The 19322-nt window shown below is 43.8% G+C and overlaps 1 protein-coding gene across 7 annotated transcripts in view; it reads right to left on the bottom strand.

The window, feature by feature from the left end:
• The window catches only part of SLC4A4 (solute carrier family 4 member 4), a 202858-nt gene that overhangs the window by 32973 nt on the left and 150563 nt on the right, over nucleotides 1–19322 (bottom strand). For all 7 annotated transcript variants that reach the window (XM_057428369.1, XM_057428362.1, XM_057428378.1 and 4 more), the window contains 5 exons: nucleotides 15095–15252; nucleotides 6858–6945; nucleotides 5290–5444; nucleotides 4501–4614; nucleotides 3048–3222 (listed from right to left, as the gene is read on the bottom strand). In XM_057428369.1, coding sequence (XP_057284352.1) covers nucleotides 3048–3222; nucleotides 4501–4614; nucleotides 5290–5444; nucleotides 6858–6945; nucleotides 15095–15252 — 690 coding nt within the window. The remainder of the gene's footprint in view (nucleotides 1–3047; nucleotides 3223–4500; nucleotides 4615–5289; nucleotides 5445–6857; nucleotides 6946–15094; nucleotides 15253–19322) is intronic.

The following is a 19322-nucleotide window of genomic DNA, read 5'->3' as shown; positions in this document are numbered from 1 at the left end:
AGAAGGGTGTTTTTATCTACTGAATTACTAGAAGAACTTTCTCTAAAGCAATCATGAACTATTTTTCTGGCCACAAGCATCTCAACATACCAGTGGTCAAGCACTGTTATTGCTAGGTAATTGGAGCAGCAGCATGACAGCTGTGCAAAGAAACAAATGGTAAGGGAAGTTTAAAAGATGCCTGGCTGCCTGCTCCTGACACATGCTCAGTCTCTCATCAATCTAGACAAGCTGCTGTACAGTGGACAGAAATCACCTCACCTTGGTCCTTTCTAAGTGCTACTGGTGATCCCATCATGAACAGCCCTGGTTCTTGCAGGGACCAGTGAAGGGAAATCTCACTGTGATGCTCTGCAGCCTTCATACAAGGACACAGGGACAGGGACAGCAGCCTATAAGCATCTGCCTGCTTCCTTTGGGGGACTTGTGAGGATGAGACAAGGAATGGCATTCGCACAGCTGATCCCTTTCGCTCCTCCCGCATTACTCATGGAGAGGGCCCTTGCGGCCAGCACATCTGGAATCTCTTTTCCCTGCATTCTTCCACGTGTCTGTAGCTAAGAATAGTGTCTTTTCTCAGAAACATAAAACTCTGAAGTGAGCTTTGAAAGAAACGCTGGCCATGTCAGGCTCTCAGGGGCAGGCAGCGCGGGACAGGGGATTTTTAGAGCCTGACCCAGCAGCAGTCACATAATTGTTTACAAGAAACAAGAAGCATGAACTTTGGTAGCCTCAAAAATACTGTTTTCTATGAGGACACAGTGCCCAGGGGAAAACTTCCAGGTGCTGCTCCTCAGTTGTAGAAGCTGGAGTAACCCTTGTTTGCATTTCTGAGCACAAAGATTTAGTGCAGCTCATGCTCTGAGATGTCTTAAAGAAAACCACTTTCCCATTGCAGGAACGCACAATGGTTTGAACAACACATGACATGGACCTGGACTCCGATCCCACTGAGCAGCTCCCTGGTGGAACAATTTGAACTGATCGCCTTGGGATGCTTCGCTCTGGCTCTGATGATACAGAGACATCTGAGCACAAAGAACACATGATTTTGAGCTTCTACTGAAAACCTGCAGTCAAAAAGGTTGCTCAGAGAAGCTGTGGCTGCCCCATCCCTGGCAGTGTTCAAGGCCAGGTCGGATGGGGCTTGGAGCAACCTGGTCTAGGGGAAGGTGTCTCTGCCCTTGTTAGTAGGTTGGAACTGGATGAGCTTTAAGCTCCCAGCCCAAACCATTCTCTGATTCTATGGTAAACCCCTTCCAGGCTCCTACGGCAGCCAAGAGACCTGATGCCTCTTCACACAAGGGTGTTGAATAGGGTTTGTTGAACAGAGGTGGCAAAAGAAAAGCCAGTTGTGCCTAAACCCTCGATCCACCAGTGAATGTTGAGACAAACTGCTGGCACTTCAATCTTAAATCAGTGCATAAATAAACACCAGTAAATTCAACTGGTTGTTGCATGTAAGAAGCAAGTAAATGCTGAAGTGCACAAATTAGAAAATCATAGACGTTTTCCTGCACAGAGGTGTGGCTATGTTATAAACTGAAAGGTGAAATCTGTTTTTTCTAGCAGCTCAGTGATGATTTTCCTGCACTTTGCTCCACTTTTGTGGACTGAAGCTCAATTACAAACTAGCTTTATGCTGTCAGGGCTTCTCTCCAGCTACACCCTCAACTTCCTCCTCCCTGAACACAAACCCCTGTGAAGCAAGGGACAAAGCCTTGGATGGGATACGGGTGCTAGTTCCTTCTGTGGCTCCTGTTGTTCAGGTCATTAATGGTTACGCTGTGTTTATATATGCTGCAGAGCTTCCCTGTTACCGAAGTGGGGTTCCTAACTGCAGAGCACCAGTGGCTTCCCTTTTCAACACACAGAATAAATCACTGAGCTCAAAATAGGCTGTTCCTGCAGCTTGTGTCTTTCCAAAGACTTTTATTTCTCCAAGCAACTGGAAAACTCAGATCAGGTTTTATCTACTGCAGAGAAAACTGCAGACCAACCTGTGTTTTCTTTTCCTCCTGTCTTCCCCACTCCTGCTCCATTAGGTCTCTCTGCTGTGCAGCTCACAGTCTCGGGTACACTTTGGTGAAGTGAGACTGTCACATTCGACAAATGAATGCCATTATCATAGGGAAGTGTAGAGCTCTGGATAGGTGCCCCCCTTTTCTACGTCTGGCTTAATTAAACCTGTGTAAATGAATAATTCAGTCTTTGTCATTATGAGCTTAATTATTGTTAGGAGATTCAAGGTGACTGCACCGAACATATTTACTTACAACCTCCTATGTTTTCTTCTACTTCAAAAAGCCACAGGCCCTTCTAGAGCATAATTCTGCTCCACTCAAATGAGAAAGACATACAGCAGTATTAATACAGCATCCCTCTCCTTCAGACTTTCCTTGAGCCATTTTTAAAGCACCTACTTCTGTCTTCACTACTGATCCAACCTGACTCTGGATATATAATATGGTTGTCAGGATCTAATCTTCCTGCCCATGGCAGGGGGGTTGGAACTAGATGATCATAAGGTCCTTTCCAACCCTAACTATTCTATGATTATTACAAAATTCATCTTTCTAAAGACCTTGCCTTCTTCTCCTGATCCCATCTCCTGATTTACTCATTTTCCTATGAATCTTAGGATTTCCTTTTCACCAGAGAGGCAGAAGTCCAGGGACTGTAAGAGTCACGCAGAGGAGGTAGCGCTCTCTCTGTCGACATGGAAAGTCTGAATCAGACTTAGTAATATTAATTGGACTGAAACAGTACAACTGAGACACAAACACAGACAGGAGATCAGAGGAACTTCTCTATATAGAAGGAGCAAGGACCTTCTCTGAAGCCTGGCCATTTTTCAAACACCATTTAAGGTATGATTTTCCAAAGGACAGCTGTGCAGCAACAGGGAAAGCAAGCTAATTTCAGTGGAAACACAGGATACCTCTATTAATTGTATCCAGAATTCAAGCCTGGTCGGTGCCACGCACCCCTCTGTAGATGGCAAGAGGCAAATGACAGATCTGTTGCTTCTGAAAGCTCTTGCTAACCTGCATGTTCTCCGTAGCATCACCAAGCAATCCTCCAAAAGTGATAGCGTTGGTCACCGTGGCCAGGTAGATGAAAAGAATGGCTGAAAGGGCTTGAATGTTTAAAGCATCGTAGAAGTCACTGGCAAAGAAAGGTGCTTTCCTCTTTATGTCTTTGATCAAGCCACCACAGAATCTGAAAAGACACGCAAGAGAAGACTCATGCAAAATGTTTCACAGCAGAAGTCACCCAGATAAGTCATCAAAAGCTTTGCCAGAAATGAAGTATTATCTGAGAGAAGTGAGATCATCACATTAGAGAATAGTCTTATCGCAGCTGTGATGGTCCAGGGATATCACTGAAGTAATGCTGTAAAGATAATAACTTGATGCAGCTGGAAAGAAATACATTTCAGGAACACGAAGCCCAATTCTGCTGCAGCAGACCACTGAAGTCTGCAGTTCAGGAAGCTTGTAATTTTTTTTTCCCCAGCTATACTGGTTGATGTAATAAAATACATTAACTGTAGTCTAAATCCCTGCCTAAATTTCTCCAGCCGGCAAACACAATGGTTGGGTGAGCCAAACAATCTGCTAAGTGGAAAAATGCTTCAGAAAAAGAACTACAAGTGAAAACACAAGTGAAATCATCTTGGAGAACAAGAGAGCTGCACTTGCAGATGTATTCTTTCTGTGAAATCACAGACAAGACGGTATTTAACCTGTATAAACTCCATGTGGCTCTGACACTGCCAGCACAAGAAATGTTTGTTTCCTGACCCAGAAACAGGATGTATTGACTGCCTGGTACACACCAATGTGTAATTTCAGATTTTCAGACTTTCCTCCTAGAATCCGGATACTCTGCTAGAACTTAAAAAGAAAACAGAGACTGGGAGGGAGGGCACAATGCCACCACACAAACCTGCGTAGTGACCCTGAAATGCTCAGCTGTCTTATGGCCACCTGGACTGCATTCCCATCCTACTGGACTTCTACATGGCATACAAGCAGAGTAACACAGCAGAGTAAAGCCTTGGGCTGTGTTACCTTCTGTATTTCTATCCCATAAAAGCCTTCATTTTGCAATTCAACTACAACAGGAATGTCTGGAAAAGGGAATGTCTCTGCTCTTGGCTAAAGTGCTTCCAGCAATCGAAATGGAAACTGTAGCTGTACCTGCCATGTTTACATCCCTCACAGATCACCTAACTTCACAGGATGCCAACAGCAAACACGTGCCTTGGCCTTCTTTCATTTTTTTTGTGCTTATTTAAGATGCTTTGTAATTTGCTGAGGCTGAGTGTTCAGCACCCTTCAGGCAGCCTCAAGCTGGGCACTTGGTTCTGGAGTCACAGCTCAACCTATACAAACAGTATGTCAGCAGAAGGGAGCAGAAATGGTTTTGCAAAGGGAATACTGCCACCTTACATGGATGTCTCCAGGCACATCCCATTAAGCAGAGCTTACTGACCTGCCAGTTCGTTGCAACTCTTCGCAGTCCCCATGGCCCCCGCCGCCATGTCCTCCATCATGAGGTGTGTCTCCATTCATCTGCAGGTTTTCTCCACCGGAGTACATGTTTTTCCTAGGCAAGAAGGCAAGGCAAACTGAGGCTCACTGCATTGTCTGATGGCTCCACCCAACATAATCCAAGATCCATAATCTTCCTCTGAACAAGTGTTACACAGCCCTTTCCAGAGCCATGCTGTACAAAGGATACTAGAAGGCTGACCTGCCAGCAGCAAGTGGAGCATAGCATGTTAAAAAGACCAAGCAGAACCACAAAGAGCCTGGATAACCACTATGTATGTTATATGCCTACAACATCACCTTGAAGGGTACAGAATTGCAAGGAAATCCTCCCTCCAGCTGTTAAGAAAGACCTGAAAATCACCATGGAATCCTAGAATGGTGTGGATTGGGAAGTGCCTTAAAGCTCATCCAGTTCCAACCCCCTGCCACAGGCAGGGACACCTTCCACTAGACCAGATTCCTCAAAGCCCCATCCAGCCTGGCTTTGAACACTGCCAGGGATGGGGCAGCCACAGCTTCTCTGGGCAGTCTGTGCCAGGGCCTCACCACCCATGTATCTCCCAAAATTACTTCTAGTGCATTCTAAACACAGACAGGCAGATGCAGTCACTGAAGCTGCTCAATAAACCTGTTGTACCCAAAGCAGCAGCTCTTCCCATCACCTTTTCAGAACTGCGGCACGCTGTAGCTCATCACAGAGATAAACCTGCCTGTCTACTGCTGTTACCTTTTATCTGAAGAAGGAAGAGACTTGGGGGGCTCTATCCTAATGGCTGGATCCCATTCCCCAGGGGGGAGCACAATGACTTCATCCAGAAATTCATCGATGCCAGCGATCAGGTCCTGCCGGTCCTTGGCTTTATAGGCAATGTCATGGAACACCTGCAAGGACAAGAGAGATCCATAGAGAAAGGGTTGCATTTTCTGAAGCCCAGACTGTAGAGGCAGCTACCAAATTTTGGTCCATAAAAATCCATTAGCAGAAAGTACCAGGACACTTGGCACAAGGGTGTGTGAACCTCAGGAAGCCCATTCCTTTGGTTAGTTGTTTAATGATAGATACTCTTTTCTTGCAGGCATATGTATTTCTAATTTTTAGCAAAACATACATTTCTAACATCTTTCAAAATGTCAGTAAAGCAATTATCCATTTGCCTTACCCCAAATAAGAGTTTTCATTTAAATGAGGAGTTTCAATTACACTTTGAGAAGACACTTTTACAAGGCACAAAAAATATTGATCCTCTTTCCCTACCTGCTTCAGTCTGTCAAAAAAAAAAAAATCAAACAAACATATAGTTTCCAACCCTGTGACATGGAAATGATGACAATATTTACTCAAATATAATAACAAAAAACACAGACTGGTTTTACTGAAAGGCCTCGTATTATTGATGAAGAGTGAATGAGAAAAGAGGGGAAAAAGAGCATTAATGCTGAATTTTACAGGTATCTTCTGGACTGCTTGGAGTGGAAGCAGATGAGCAAATGTGACAGACTTAGTAAGAAGAGCCAATGGTAGCAAGGAGGACTGTTGGGCCATGGAAACTAAACCGGTTGCTCCAAGCAGTGCGAATGACACAAAACAGAAGAGCTGAGACAAGGCAAGTGGTAATTAAGGGAACCACATGAAAGCAAAAACAATGTAAGGAGACAGCAAGAAACAAACATAATGTAAATCAGCCCCAGATGCACAGAGCCCATGGGACACTGGAATAAAAAAAGCTGTAAATGAATATTGAAAGCCCAGTCATCTCATTGTGGTGTATGATTAGGAAGTAATTGCTAGCTGCTCGTGGATAATACAAGCACTGCCTGAACAAAGAAGTGCTCCAAGATAAAGTGCAACACACAATAGTATGTCCTAGGTGTAACCATTTCTGCTGTAATTACCTGGAGCGTGGCTGTGTGTTACCAGGATCATGGAGTGTGACAGAATGTGCACACCACCACAAGATTAATTCAAAGATCAGTAACGGTTGGACTTGATGGTTGGACTTTCCCAACCTAGTTAATTCTATCATTCGGTGACAGTCTATTGGAAAGAGTGATTGCTAGCAGGAAAATACACACAATGGACAAAGCCTTCCTACAGTCATGCTTTTACAAAAACACGAATCCAGGTGAAATAATTAAATTATTACGCGAACAGATGGAATTAGGAGGTGACATTTGGATATTTCAGCTTTATGTGCAAATTCCTGTCAACCATGCTGGAGGAAAGGGCATCACTATTAGCTAATGAACTGAAACACGGGAGAACCCGTTTCTCATAGGAGATGTCAAGACACCTACCTCATCTGACATCAGTGTGGCGATGGCTCGGCCAATCTCATGATAGGACTTTGCTTTACCCTTCGGTCCCAGCAGAATGAAGAGGAATCTGACAAAACAAGCAGATTGTTCCCCTTTAGCATAGCAAAATGGATAGCTTATTACTTATATAGTATCTAGATGGAAATTCAACTTTCTAAAGTTGTGGTCCTTGTTAAAGATCCAGAGGCCGCCAGTGGCCTCCAGCTAATTTGGGAGCAGAGGTTACACCCTGTAGCCCATCACACTTACTCAGACAAGCAAGACACTACCCAGAGTTTTGCTCCCTTTAGCTTTGAGACCACTACTGAGACCACTACAGCCAAATGCTATGACAGCCCTACGCAAAGATTGCTGCCAAACAGCACCCTAGACTTCAGGATGCGGTGAAGAAACGATGCTCTTCCAGGGCCCAGTACCTGGAAGTGAACTACACGTGACAGATGCCAGCTCCAGTGCAGGGTGGTTGAGCATTCATGCTCTGTGCACCACATAAAGATCACAGGATGGGCCAAGCAGGGCCAGCACAACAGTGGGCACAGAGGGAAGATGTGATTAACCATCCACATTGCTCACTGTGAACTTTATTGCTCCTCCAAGCTATATCAGACAGCACTCCACGTGCTTATTAATGCTCTGCTGGAGCTCAGATCTCTGTTACGGTTCAGCACCCACATGTGAAGGGAAACCATTAATCTAAATTAGGGCTTTAGCTATAAATAATTAAGCCCAATTTGTATGGCCTGAATTTCCGCTCCAAGTATAAGATACATAACAGAGACCTGTAAGCCCATCTGATGGTTTTACAGTTACAGCTTAATTCTTAAGCAGGCAACTTAAGGTGTGAGTCTATTCCTATGGCAGACACCTTCAGCAAGGGTAACCACATCCACAAGGTATTAGGAGCTGACTTCTTATATGATCTCTTTGGGCAGCAACTATGCTCAAGTCACTGCTAGTGAGTTTGGAAAACACCATTATATGAAACCTTTGGAGAAAGGAAATTACTGCTCTTTATCTTCTCTGCCCGTGCTTTTGTCAGTGCTAACGTGCTGTGAATCGGGCCTTGTCTATGTCACAGTGCGTTCTAATGAGAGTCCTTAATGGAAAAGCTATACATGGAAAATGGAAGCTTCTGCCAATAAAATGGAAGCTTCTGCCAATAAAATGGTTTAGCAGTTGTGCCAGAGTAATGGGAATGCTGGTGAAAGGTGGCTGCATTTTCCAGCCTCTTAAGTGACATTCATTTGAGGAGTTTTAAGTACAGCCTCAAGGTTGGACCTTCAAAGGTACCTAGGTCCTCCTGCCCTGGAATGAGAAGTAAATAAATAATAATTAAAAAGATACCACCATTCAAATAATCATTCATTCAGGAAAGACCTAAGCCTTATCTTTGACACTCCCAGTTCATAAACTAAGTTTCATGTACAAGCCTAAAGTATCAATGCTGGAATGGCAAAAGCCACTACCACCTGTAGAAGTACTCTTGCTTCAGAGTTGATTTCACACCGCAGACAGGTGCCAAGCTGGCAGCTACTTACTCACACAGGATCTACAGCCTTGTCTGTAGAAACACAAGCTTCCTCTAAATCCCCTATTCAGATTTGTTTCACAAAAAATGATTTGGTTCATGGCTATGGCACAAAAATACAATCTGCCTTCATGCTCACCTCTTCACCTTGACAACTGGCTTGTCAAGAAAGCCCGATTAGTTCTGGTGGCCATCTCGCACGATGGCCAGCACTCGGTGGTCAGTGGGTGTTCAATGAAGACCATCGTGCTGGTGTCATTTCAAGTGTTCATCCTGAGCTGGACTCTATCTAGTGACCTTGAGACAAAAGTCTGTCTCTCTCTCGCATGTCAACTCACCCTTGCAATTAGCAACAAAAGAAGTCACATGGCAGGAGACCAATGTCTCCATTTCACCTAATTTAGCAAAGGCAATTATTGGGGCAATTTTCAGCAAACTCCGTATCAGCATGTGTCTCAAAAAGAAACACTTATCGCTGCTCAAAACAACTCTTAAAGCTTCCTGAATTGAACCTTTTTCCAATTACAACTCTTCCTTTCTATCAGTAATGGAAAATAAACACACTATAACCTTGAATAAGTTGTCTCATCTAAAACCTTTTTCACTGCCTCCAGTGTGAATTTGGGTCAGCTTCAACTTCCAGTCATAAATTTCAATTGTCTCTCATAGCTAGACTGAAGAACCCTCAATAATTAAATCCCTTTAAATACCCTCCCTTATTGATCCAGTCACTAATCTGCCAGAATAAGCCATTTGAGGCTTTTCTCCCTTATCGATCCAGTCACTCATCTGTCAGAATAAGCCATTTGAGGCTTTTCTCCTCTCTTTAGTCACTTTGAAGGCTCTTTCTTCCACAACCCTTCTCTGATCTATCAGTGTCTTCCTCAGTTCTTTCAGTGCAAATATAACCTATGGCTACTCAGGAACTTGATGTGAGGCTGCTTTCCTGAGAAAAGGAAGTTAGGAGCCAGGGGACAGGACTTCAGGTAGTGACAAGCATGGGAAGTAGGACAAGGGGAAACGTCTTTAAACTAGAAGAGGGTAGATTTAGGCTGGATGTAAGGAAGAAACTCTTTGCTGTGAGGATGGTGAACCCTGGCACAGGTTGCCCACAGAAGCTGTGTCTGCCCCATTTCTGGCAGTGATCAAGGCCAGGTTGGATGGGCCTTGGAGCAACCTGGTCTAGTGGAAGGGGCCCTTTCCCGTGACAGGGGGATAGGAACTGGATGAGCTTTAAGGTCCCTTCTAGCACAAACCAGCCTAGGATTCTGATATGATTCTATGTCTTAGAAACATCATAGGATGACGCAGAGAGCTCAGATTATTGCCATGGTGGAGGGAAAGGACATGGAACATAATTCTAGGAAAACAGGTTTCAGCAGTTCTAGCCCTGATGGAACAATCTACTATACCCACTACACTATACTATATATATATATATACTATATATATATATAGGTTATGACCAGAGACAACCAGCATTTTGAGCACAGCCCTTCCACCTGTCCCTAGAGGAGGAAACTGACAAGAGGACAAGTTAAGGCACAGATGACCAGATTGCTCTCAGCCATGCATGGAGACACCCTCTTTGTTATTTGCCAACCTTTGCTATGCTAACTATACATTTTCTCAAAAGCTGCTGATAAAATGTGGAACACACCAGGGTTGAGAGGTGTGGCACCTCACCAGAAGTACTCCTCCCCTTACAATCATTGTATTAAATATCATTTCAGGTTTCTAAATCAAATATCATGATGTACCAAGTCAAATATCTTACAAGGTATATTATATCCCCATAAGTAATTTCTAGATAAAAAAATCTAAGTCCTATTTAAAAAGGCATCAAGCTAGTAGGACAGGATCCATAAATACATATTAATTGGCATCACTAACAGTAACACTTCCTAATTGAACTCTTCATGAGGTTTCAAGTGCTTTACTTAAGGTTCACATGGAGGTGACGAAGCCATACACGCCTAGGTCATGTCCTCTCTCTCCTCCTACCTCTTGGAACCTTCCCTGTGTTTCAGAAATCATTATAAAACAACATTATAAAACTGTTCCTCAGCCAAGTGTTTTAAAACTCTGGGATGCAAATTATCCAGATCTGTTAATTTTTAAAAAAGGTTCCTAACTTCAGAAGTTGCTGCTTGACATTCTGATTCTCCAGGGGAATGAGACATTTTCAGAACCATCTTCTGAAATAATTACGCTAGCTCTCTTCCAGTGCCTAACACAAGCGCCTGAATGCTCCTGCACTTACTAAAATGTTCTTGGAAACAAGCAGTTTATGACACCTTCCAAATTCTTTGTCTTGACTGATTCATCTCAGAATTACCTTCAGTTTTAGAACACGACCTTTTAAAGAGCCAAATATTAGAAAGACAAAAACATTAATGCATTTTAGTGGTTTGGACTACATTATGTTTCCAGGCATTTAGCGTCATTTAGTTACGAATACTTCCACCGAAGAAAGCCCTCACTTCTAGCTGTGATATACTCCTCTTCATCTGGCAAGATGAAAACCAGCACACAACACACGCTGAGTTATCAAACCTCCATTTCTGATATTTAACATTGCTAAGGAAGATTCAATGCAGAGGATGTGAGGTTCACTTTGTATCACTCAGCTCAAAGTCTCTCTAAAGTAGTAACAGAATTCAATGTTTCTCCCCAGAGAAATATCTGGTCTTGAACTTGATATGACAGCACAGTCAAAGCATTCAAAATCCTTTGCTTCCAAGCTGATAGTGAGCCAAAAACTCAGTAATTTGTTACTGTTTTACCTAAAACACTATTCCTCCTGTTGTTTTTGCATGCTTTACATCCTGCCCAAGCAGATGATGGCCACCAATTACATATGATTCACCTTCTGATCATACAGACTATGTCACCAAACCCAACCAGAATAAATTTATTCTCACAGATGAGCAATTCTAATCCAAAACTCATCTATGCCTGTCAAATCTGGAGCAAGCAAGAGCAACAACCCCATAAAGGTTAAAGGCACCTTCCCACAGGAAACTCAGTAAGGTCTTGAGAAAATGTTTTCAATTTTGAGATGGGTGGGAGGAAGCAGTCCTGTTGTTGGACACCATGTGTGAAGCCTGCAAGGCATTCATCTTAGAGTTACATTTTGGTCTCGAGGGCTGGAAGAACAACCTCTTGATGTACTTTTCCAGCAGACTAAGTGGTTGGACTGCTGATAAAAGGAGCACAACTTGAAACTGTGAAGTAATGAAAGGAGATGGTGACGTGTTTGGTCCATCTTCTATTTCACACAAGTGACCCTTCAAGTTTTGAGCAATGTACTGACACTGCAGGCTTCCTACATGGTGTCCAACACATAAACACAGCTTCCCAGACCAAGTCCTTCTGCTGGAAAGGCTGCTAAAGGGGATAGCCCTGAAAACCTTTCAATGCTGCAACTAATGAACAAGACACACGTTTCACCCTACCTATGAAGAAGAAAAGATGCCTTTGCAGTTAAAAGCTCAAGTTAGGAGGTAAGGGAGGAGAATCTGACTCCTGGTTCTGCCCCATGCTTCCTAAGTGATCTGTGGGCAAGTTACTTCATTTTGTTCAAGACTTGCAGACACAGGCCATTTCCCAGCACTACATATTAGCCTGTGCAAGTCTGTACAGCTTATCTCCAAAACACATCTTTCCTTTGCTCATTCTTCATCTTTTTTTCCCCATCAACATTACCTTAAGGCAGCAGACCTCAACACGTGATTGTACATTTCTTTTATGAAAATAAGAAGCTATGGCTATTGCACCGACCAGAGGAGAAGCAGCAGTACCCAAGCCATGGTGCAAGCACAGTAGCTTGCTAAAATGAGTCTGCAGCACTGAGGAATGAAATTCAACATGAGAAAACAAAAGTCCTTCAAGGTCTTTTCAATCTGATCAGTAAAAAGAAAACACGGAGAAAGGCTGGGATCTCTCTATATCAGTTTCAGATCCCTCAGTTTTATTACCAGGGTTGTATGAAAAAACCTTGCTGAGAAGTCTTTCCTGAGGAATTCATCAGATCTTCCTGATTTCCTTTAAGTAAAAATCTACTTTTAAGTAAAGGAAATGCTTAAAATCCTTAGCAAGGAAGCATGAAGAAAAAATATATATAGAAAATTTATGTATCCAAGAAAGAATAATTTCTACAGAGGACATTTTATTTCTACAAAGCATCCAAAATTCTGCAGCTTACAAGAAAAATCCAAGCCAAAGAATGTAGGAAGGAAGAAAAAAATAAAACTAGCAGAAAAAAATTAACCCATTTAACAGGAAGTCTACACATTGAATACTGTCCACCTTATGCAGACAATAATCCTTTTTCTTTCTACAGTGCTGGGTCAACATGGATAAACCAGGGCAGGGCAGGGCTATCACGATATCATGAACCTTCTTTCACCTTTCAGGGCTAGGTGTCTTATTTGCTTCTGCAACACAAGATTGTGGTGATGTCTTACACACCCAGCTAGTGGCTGCAGCTGATGGGCTGCTTCTCAGCTGGTCTATCAAAAGCTATAGCTGCCCTCTCCCTACAAAATCTGCCTGGTTAGTGCTTTGAAAAGCAAAACATGGCTTCATGCACCAGCATTGTGAGGAGCCTGTGGGCTGCTCAGTGCCCATCCACAGCAGTAACATGCTGCCTGAGATGGCTGAGACCCGACGCTCGCTGAGGAGACGCTCCATCACAGCTCATCTGGGCCCCCAATGGGATTTCCTTGATTGAATTTCACAGGATGCAGCCACTGCAAATGGTGCTTCATTACTCACAAAAGCCATCTAATGAGCCTCTCTGCTTTGATTAGGGCTAGCATTTGGTTTGGAGGACAGCAAATGGATAATGCTATTTCCTGGAAAAAAATGTTGGCACGGAAGGACATATTGTCTTGATTAATGCTATTGAGTAATGAGGTCGTTCAACAATCCTAGATCTAACTTCCTGGCTCCCACTACCAAAACAAACAATACCTAATTTTACATCTGCTGAAAAGCATTTGGAGATGTGCTTAAAAAAAAGCAAGTGGGATTAGACGTTGAAGCCAAAATACTGAATTATGCAGAGCTCAGTAATACTGAGAAGTGAGGAATAACCATTTATAAGCCACTTTTGTCTCCCCATGCTCCTGCCAAAATACCCACTGTGTGCAAACAGCTGTTGACATGGTTATTTTAAGGAGCCACTTACAGAAACTCCAAGAAATACAAACACTGCTGCACTACTAGGAGGCAGTTAGACAAACAGCAGAACTAGATCCTCTTTTTCCTTGGGTCCGTACATAAAATAAGGTACAGATTATAACAACCATATAACTTCCACTCCATACAATGGCTGGGATTCCTTCCAGTATCAGTAATGCACTAGCCATGTGCTTCTGTTGTCATACCTCTCACAAAATATTACCTGATACAGCCTCAAACCCTGTAGGCATTCAAACCACAGCCTTCACTGTGTATGTAAAGCCCTGGAGACTGTTCACATAAAATACGTATTTGCACATTAGTGATGATGTGAGAGGTGCAATTTGAACTCCCTAATTACAAGCAAAACACAAACCCTTTGTAAGCTGACAGGAGAAGCACACCAGAGTGGAGGTACGCAGCGGGGCCAAGGACTGAGGTTCTTACCTTGATGGAGTGTTTGTTTGTATATGAAGCAAAGATACACTCCTACATTAACACTCAAATACAGAGCAGATGGTCTGGACATCTATACTGATAATTTTTCTCTACTATATTACTTGATAAACAATATGCAACTGTCTAACGAAAGATAATATTGCTAAGAATTCAAATAGCACTTTGTTATTCTAGTAGATAAACACGCTCACTGTAGAGACAGTTACACATCTTCAAGCACTGAATTCAAATATTTAAGATCATAAATTATTTTCATATTTGGGAGACTCAGATTAACTTGCCGTGAGTTACAATAAGTTATAGTTTTCTCTGAATCATTATGCATTAGAAAGCACCACAGAATCATATAACAGTTTGGTTTGGAAGGGAATGGACCTTCAAAGGTCATCTAGTCCAGCTCCCCTGCAATGAGCAGCAACATAGAATCACAAAATCAACAGAATGCTTTGGGTTGGAAGGGACCTTAAAGCTCATGCAGTTCCAACCCCCTGACATGGGCAGGGACACCTTCCACTAGACCAGGTTGCTCAAGGCTCCACCCAACCTGGCTAGATCATACAACGTGACCATCCCAACAGAACTGTATGCCTCAATTTACCCAACTTACTGGTTTTGCTCCAGCAGAGCCAGAACTGCATCTTTCTCCTAATGTGAGTTTAAGAGGAAAAATACGTACTGCAGAAACATGCAGAGGGAATCTGAGTGACTGGGGGGGGAATCATGAGGGGTAGGAAGAAAGCCCCATTAGTTAAATTTCACATTGGCAGTGTCCTTTACTACTAAGTTATAAAGTCAGTGTGTTTCTGTAATGATGTTCTGGTTTACAACTGGTATTTTATAACCAAATTCAGGTTAACCAAATAGGACCTGAAGATTACTGAGCAGCTGCAGTTTTGTTACTTTAAACCAATAATTCTGATAGTTACACACATCACATGATGGAAAGTAATGGAGAACATCTTCTGGCCTCGGTTTTTTATCTGAAAAGGTGGAAATGGAGTTTCCCATTCTTGTACCCTTCCTAGGAGCTCAGTTCTCTTACCGGGTAGGTACAGGGACTTCAGTCAGAGCACCCAGCATGACTGCCTGCTGCAGCCGGACGAAGGCAATGAAGGGACTCTCCAGGAAGTCTACCTCCCCAACCAGCACGTTGGAGGCCTCAGCATCACGGGGCAATTTCTTCATGAATTTATTCTTCAGCTGCATCAGTGAAAAAGGAAAGAAAAGAACATTAAGCCTTGTTAGGCAAGCAAACAGGAATGTGCATAAAATACACCCAGTTTTCACCCACATTTCCTCCTTGGTCAGAGTATATCTTTGGTGATATATTAAGCATAATAATAATTAAGCCACACAGAGTCTACTGAGATACAAACACTAGCAAGATCAGGATAAGCCCCAGAAGAACAGTGCTGATGTTGGTGCCCAAAGCAAAGATGATGCTGAGAAGATTATGCCTCTTGGAGCTGGGCACTTGCCTTTCACTGCGTACATGTCTTTTCAAGTTCCCAGGGGAAGACTAAGCTCAGCACAGGCTTTTAAGAGCACGTTTCCTAGCCTGTGGCTTCTCCATCTAAATTCGCTTGGGGTTCTCCAAACCCATTGTTCCTACTGCCAGTGCAGGCCAGCACATGAGGAGTCCCTGGGCAGAAGTACCAGGAATGCTGCTTTGGAAACTACAACAGTTTCAATAACTGCTACTGCTTCCCACCATCAGTGCCTGAGCCCTCAGCCCTCCTGCAGACTGCTGCCCTCAGAGCACAGAGCAGGGAATGGCTGAAGGGGCATGGAGGAACTTGTGCCATCATTAGAGACCTTCTGTCCAGGAGAAAAACCCTTCTCAACCCATCCACAGAATGGTGCTGGATGAGTATTACACCACTCGCATCTCAAAGATCTGAAGGGAGAGAAATCCTTGGGAAGAGGTGAAGTGAGAAGGGGAGTCCATGAAAGAGAGAGAAATCAGAGAGGGTTTCAGAGAAGATGCTGAGCCAGGAAAAGTTGGGTAGCACAGTCAACCCCCTCCAGATGGTCATGGTGGGGACCCTGGTTAACTGCTCTCCCCGTGATGAGGCTCCTACCACTCTGCTAGCCCAGGTTTGAATACCAAGCAAGGGGAAAGTGTGTGCGTGTGTCTATCTCCCTCCATATATCTCAAACCCAACTATTTCCACCACCAATTAAACACCCACTGCTTTATAACCAAGTTACTGCAGATGTTCTACCCTTCCCAACTCTGAATGCCATTCTGTCAGGGAGAAATTTTAAGAACCTCACACAGGAGTTTAAGTAAATGAACTCCAGCTAACATCTGGAGTCCACAGACATAAACCACCCTGCCTCATCTGCTGAAAAATCGGTGTGGCCCACTTCGATCCACCTCAGTAGAACTGCCTAAAATCGCCAGCAGCTCCCAGCACAGCCTGGCTCCACAAGTTCTCAGAAGCCCCAGAGCACACTGACTGGTGGTTTTAATATTATACTAATAAACTGATAGTGTGAATTGTTCATGGAAGGACAGATTCTTCTCAGGTGCTCCTAGGTAAACAGATGACAGTATATGAAGAACTTACGCATTTCAGTAAATGTTTTGTAGTAAAAGAAATTGAACAAAGACACCAGAATTTCTGCCTGATGACCAGTAATCTGATTTCCTTACTCACCCAGGTTACTTCAACATAGCTTTCCCGTGATGCCCTGAAAGCCTTAATTCTTTGTTTATGCTCTTACAATCTCTGACTGCTCCTTTCTCCTCAGTAACATGACCCTGAGCTGTTATGTGAGCAGTTTTGGGGGTGGCAGTGCTTTTTCTAGTGTTCTTTCACTCTCTTCCTACAACTTTGCCTTTTCCTTCACTAACAGCTGAGCCAGAAATAGGATGAAAGGAGCTGGTGAAGCCACCGTAAGCGTACACCAGTGCAACTGAACTGCTTATCTTCAAGCTTTCTCATCCATTAGATCTAAATTTTAGTCTATCTGAAAACCAACTTGATTTTTTTCTTAAAAAAAAAAGGGTGTATCTCAAAGCAGAACTATGCAGTTATTGTTTAATGCACTTCTAGTAATGCATCAAAGCGTCTGTGGTGTTACTGAACAGCAGGGCTCTAACCTGCAGGAAAGTGAGCTTAGAAGACAACCTGTGAATCACAGAATCATAGAATAGTTAGGGTTGGAAAGGACCTTAAGATCATCTAGTTCCAACCCCTCTGCCATGGGCAGGGACCCCTCACACTAAATCATGTCACCCAAGGCTCTGTCCAACCTGGCCTTGAACACCACCAGGGATAGAGCATTCACAGCTTCTTTGGGGTGAAGCTGCATTTATTAAATTCCAGTCCTTCCCAAGGCATCCAAATGGTATCTGAGGTCCAGTTCTGTGTTCATCACCATTAAAATAAAGTACCAGAAGACCAGCATTGTTCTCATCAGTCAGCTGACAGGGATACTCTCATTTATACATCTTCTCCGAAAGTACAGCTACAGCTTTATGCTAAAACCAGTTCTTTATGGCCTGACGGTTATTCTTGCCATCCCTGCACCTATGTAATGGTACCATAGCAGATGTGAGCATGCTCATGGGGCTTTACAACAGGCATCCTATGGTCCAACTATGGAGAAATCATAGAATCACAGAGTGGTTTGGGTTGGAAGGGACCTTAAAGCTCATCCAGTTCCAATCCCCTGCCCTAGGCAGGGACATCTTCCACTAGACCAGGTTGCTCCAAGCCCCATCCGACCTGGCCTTGAACACTGCCAGGGATGGGACAGCCAAAGCTTCTCTGGGCAACCTGTGCCAGGGCCTCACTATACTCACAGTAAAGAACTTCTTGCTAATGTCATCAATTGCTTCTCATTTGACAACAGGAAAATGCTGCAGCAGCAACAGCCAGTAAGTTTCAAAAATCAGCCTCTCCTGACTTATTTTCTGGTATCTTCCTGGCACCTGGAAATCTCTTTAGGCAGTCACAGGGCTGCCCTTCTGCTAGGCTGGCAGTCAGCTGGAGCAAACCTGAGGAACCAGGAAAGCTCCCAGAGCCCCGGTCTCACCTCTCTGCCTTGCTTGCACTCCAAGTGTCCTCAGATCCCAGACGGATTTGTTTTTTATTTCAGCAGTGGCAGAATTAATGTGGAGTTGAAGGCTTTTGGAAAATCCTGCCCTGGGTGATGTTTGGAGATGCTCTGTGTGTGCCTGGCTACGGGTGAATGGCAAGTGAGGATGTACTGCCAGGAACACCAACAGGGGGTAACACTAAGCTGGGCTATGAAACCATAACGAGCTTTGCCAGGAGACTCAAGAAGTAGAAAAATGGGAAAAGTCTCATGAAAAGGCATGAGTTATTGATTCAACGGGAAGAAAACACTGGAACAATCCTACTCCTGCATGCTGCAGTCAGGGTCACCACCAGAGAAAATATTAAATATGCATCAAGGATGAAGCCTGGAAAAGTACTACCAGTCGTTCCAGCTTTGGAGGAAACCGGAGATAAGAAAATAATGGTAGATGAGAAACCGAACATGAGCTGGCTTCAGTGTGCGCTCACAGCCCAGAAAGCCAACCGTATCCTGGGCTGCATCAAAAGGAGCGTGACCAGCAGGTCGAAGGAGGTGATCCTGCCCCTCTACTCTGCTCTTGTGAGACCTCCCCTGGAGTATTGTGTGCAGTTCTGGTGTCCTCAACATAAAAAGGACATCAACTGTTGGAACAAGTCCAGAGGAGGCCATGAGGATGATCAGGGGACTGGAGCACTTCCCGTATGAAAATAGGGTGAGAAAATTGGGGCTGTTTAGCCTGGAGAAGGGAAGGCTGTGTGGAGACGTCATAGCAGCCTTCCAGTATCTGAAGGGGGGCTATAGGGATGCTGGGGAGGGATTCTTCATTAGGGACTGTACTGATAAGGTTAAAACCTAAACAAGGGAAGTTTAGATTGGATATAAGGAAGAAGTTCTTTACTGTGAGGGTGGTGAGGCACTGGAATAGGTTGCCCAAGGAAGTTGTGAATGCTCCATCCCTGGTGGTGTTCAAGGCCAGGTTGGACAGAGCCTTGGGTGGCATGGTTTAGTGTGAGGTGTCCCTGCCCTTGGCAGGGTGGTTGGAACTTGATGATCTTAAGGTCCTTTCCAACCCTAACCATTCTATGATTCTATGATTCTAAATCCACAATAAATGTTCAACTTTGTGGAACAGGAAGATTCAGATTAGAGATTAAGAAGAACTTCTTTACTATAAGGGTGCTGAGGCACTGGCACAGGTTGCCCACAGAAGCTGTGGC

Source organism: Pezoporus wallicus, unplaced genomic scaffold, assembly GCF_028554395.1.
Source record: "Pezoporus wallicus isolate ANWC-B61680 ecotype Strahan unplaced genomic scaffold, APGP_CSIRO_Pwel_v1 scaffold_3294, whole genome shotgun sequence".
Taxonomy (NCBI): domain Eukaryota; kingdom Metazoa; phylum Chordata; class Aves; order Psittaciformes; family Psittacidae; genus Pezoporus; species Pezoporus wallicus.
Note: the sequence above shows the minus strand (reverse complement) of the source record. Positions and strands in the feature narration are given on the sequence as shown.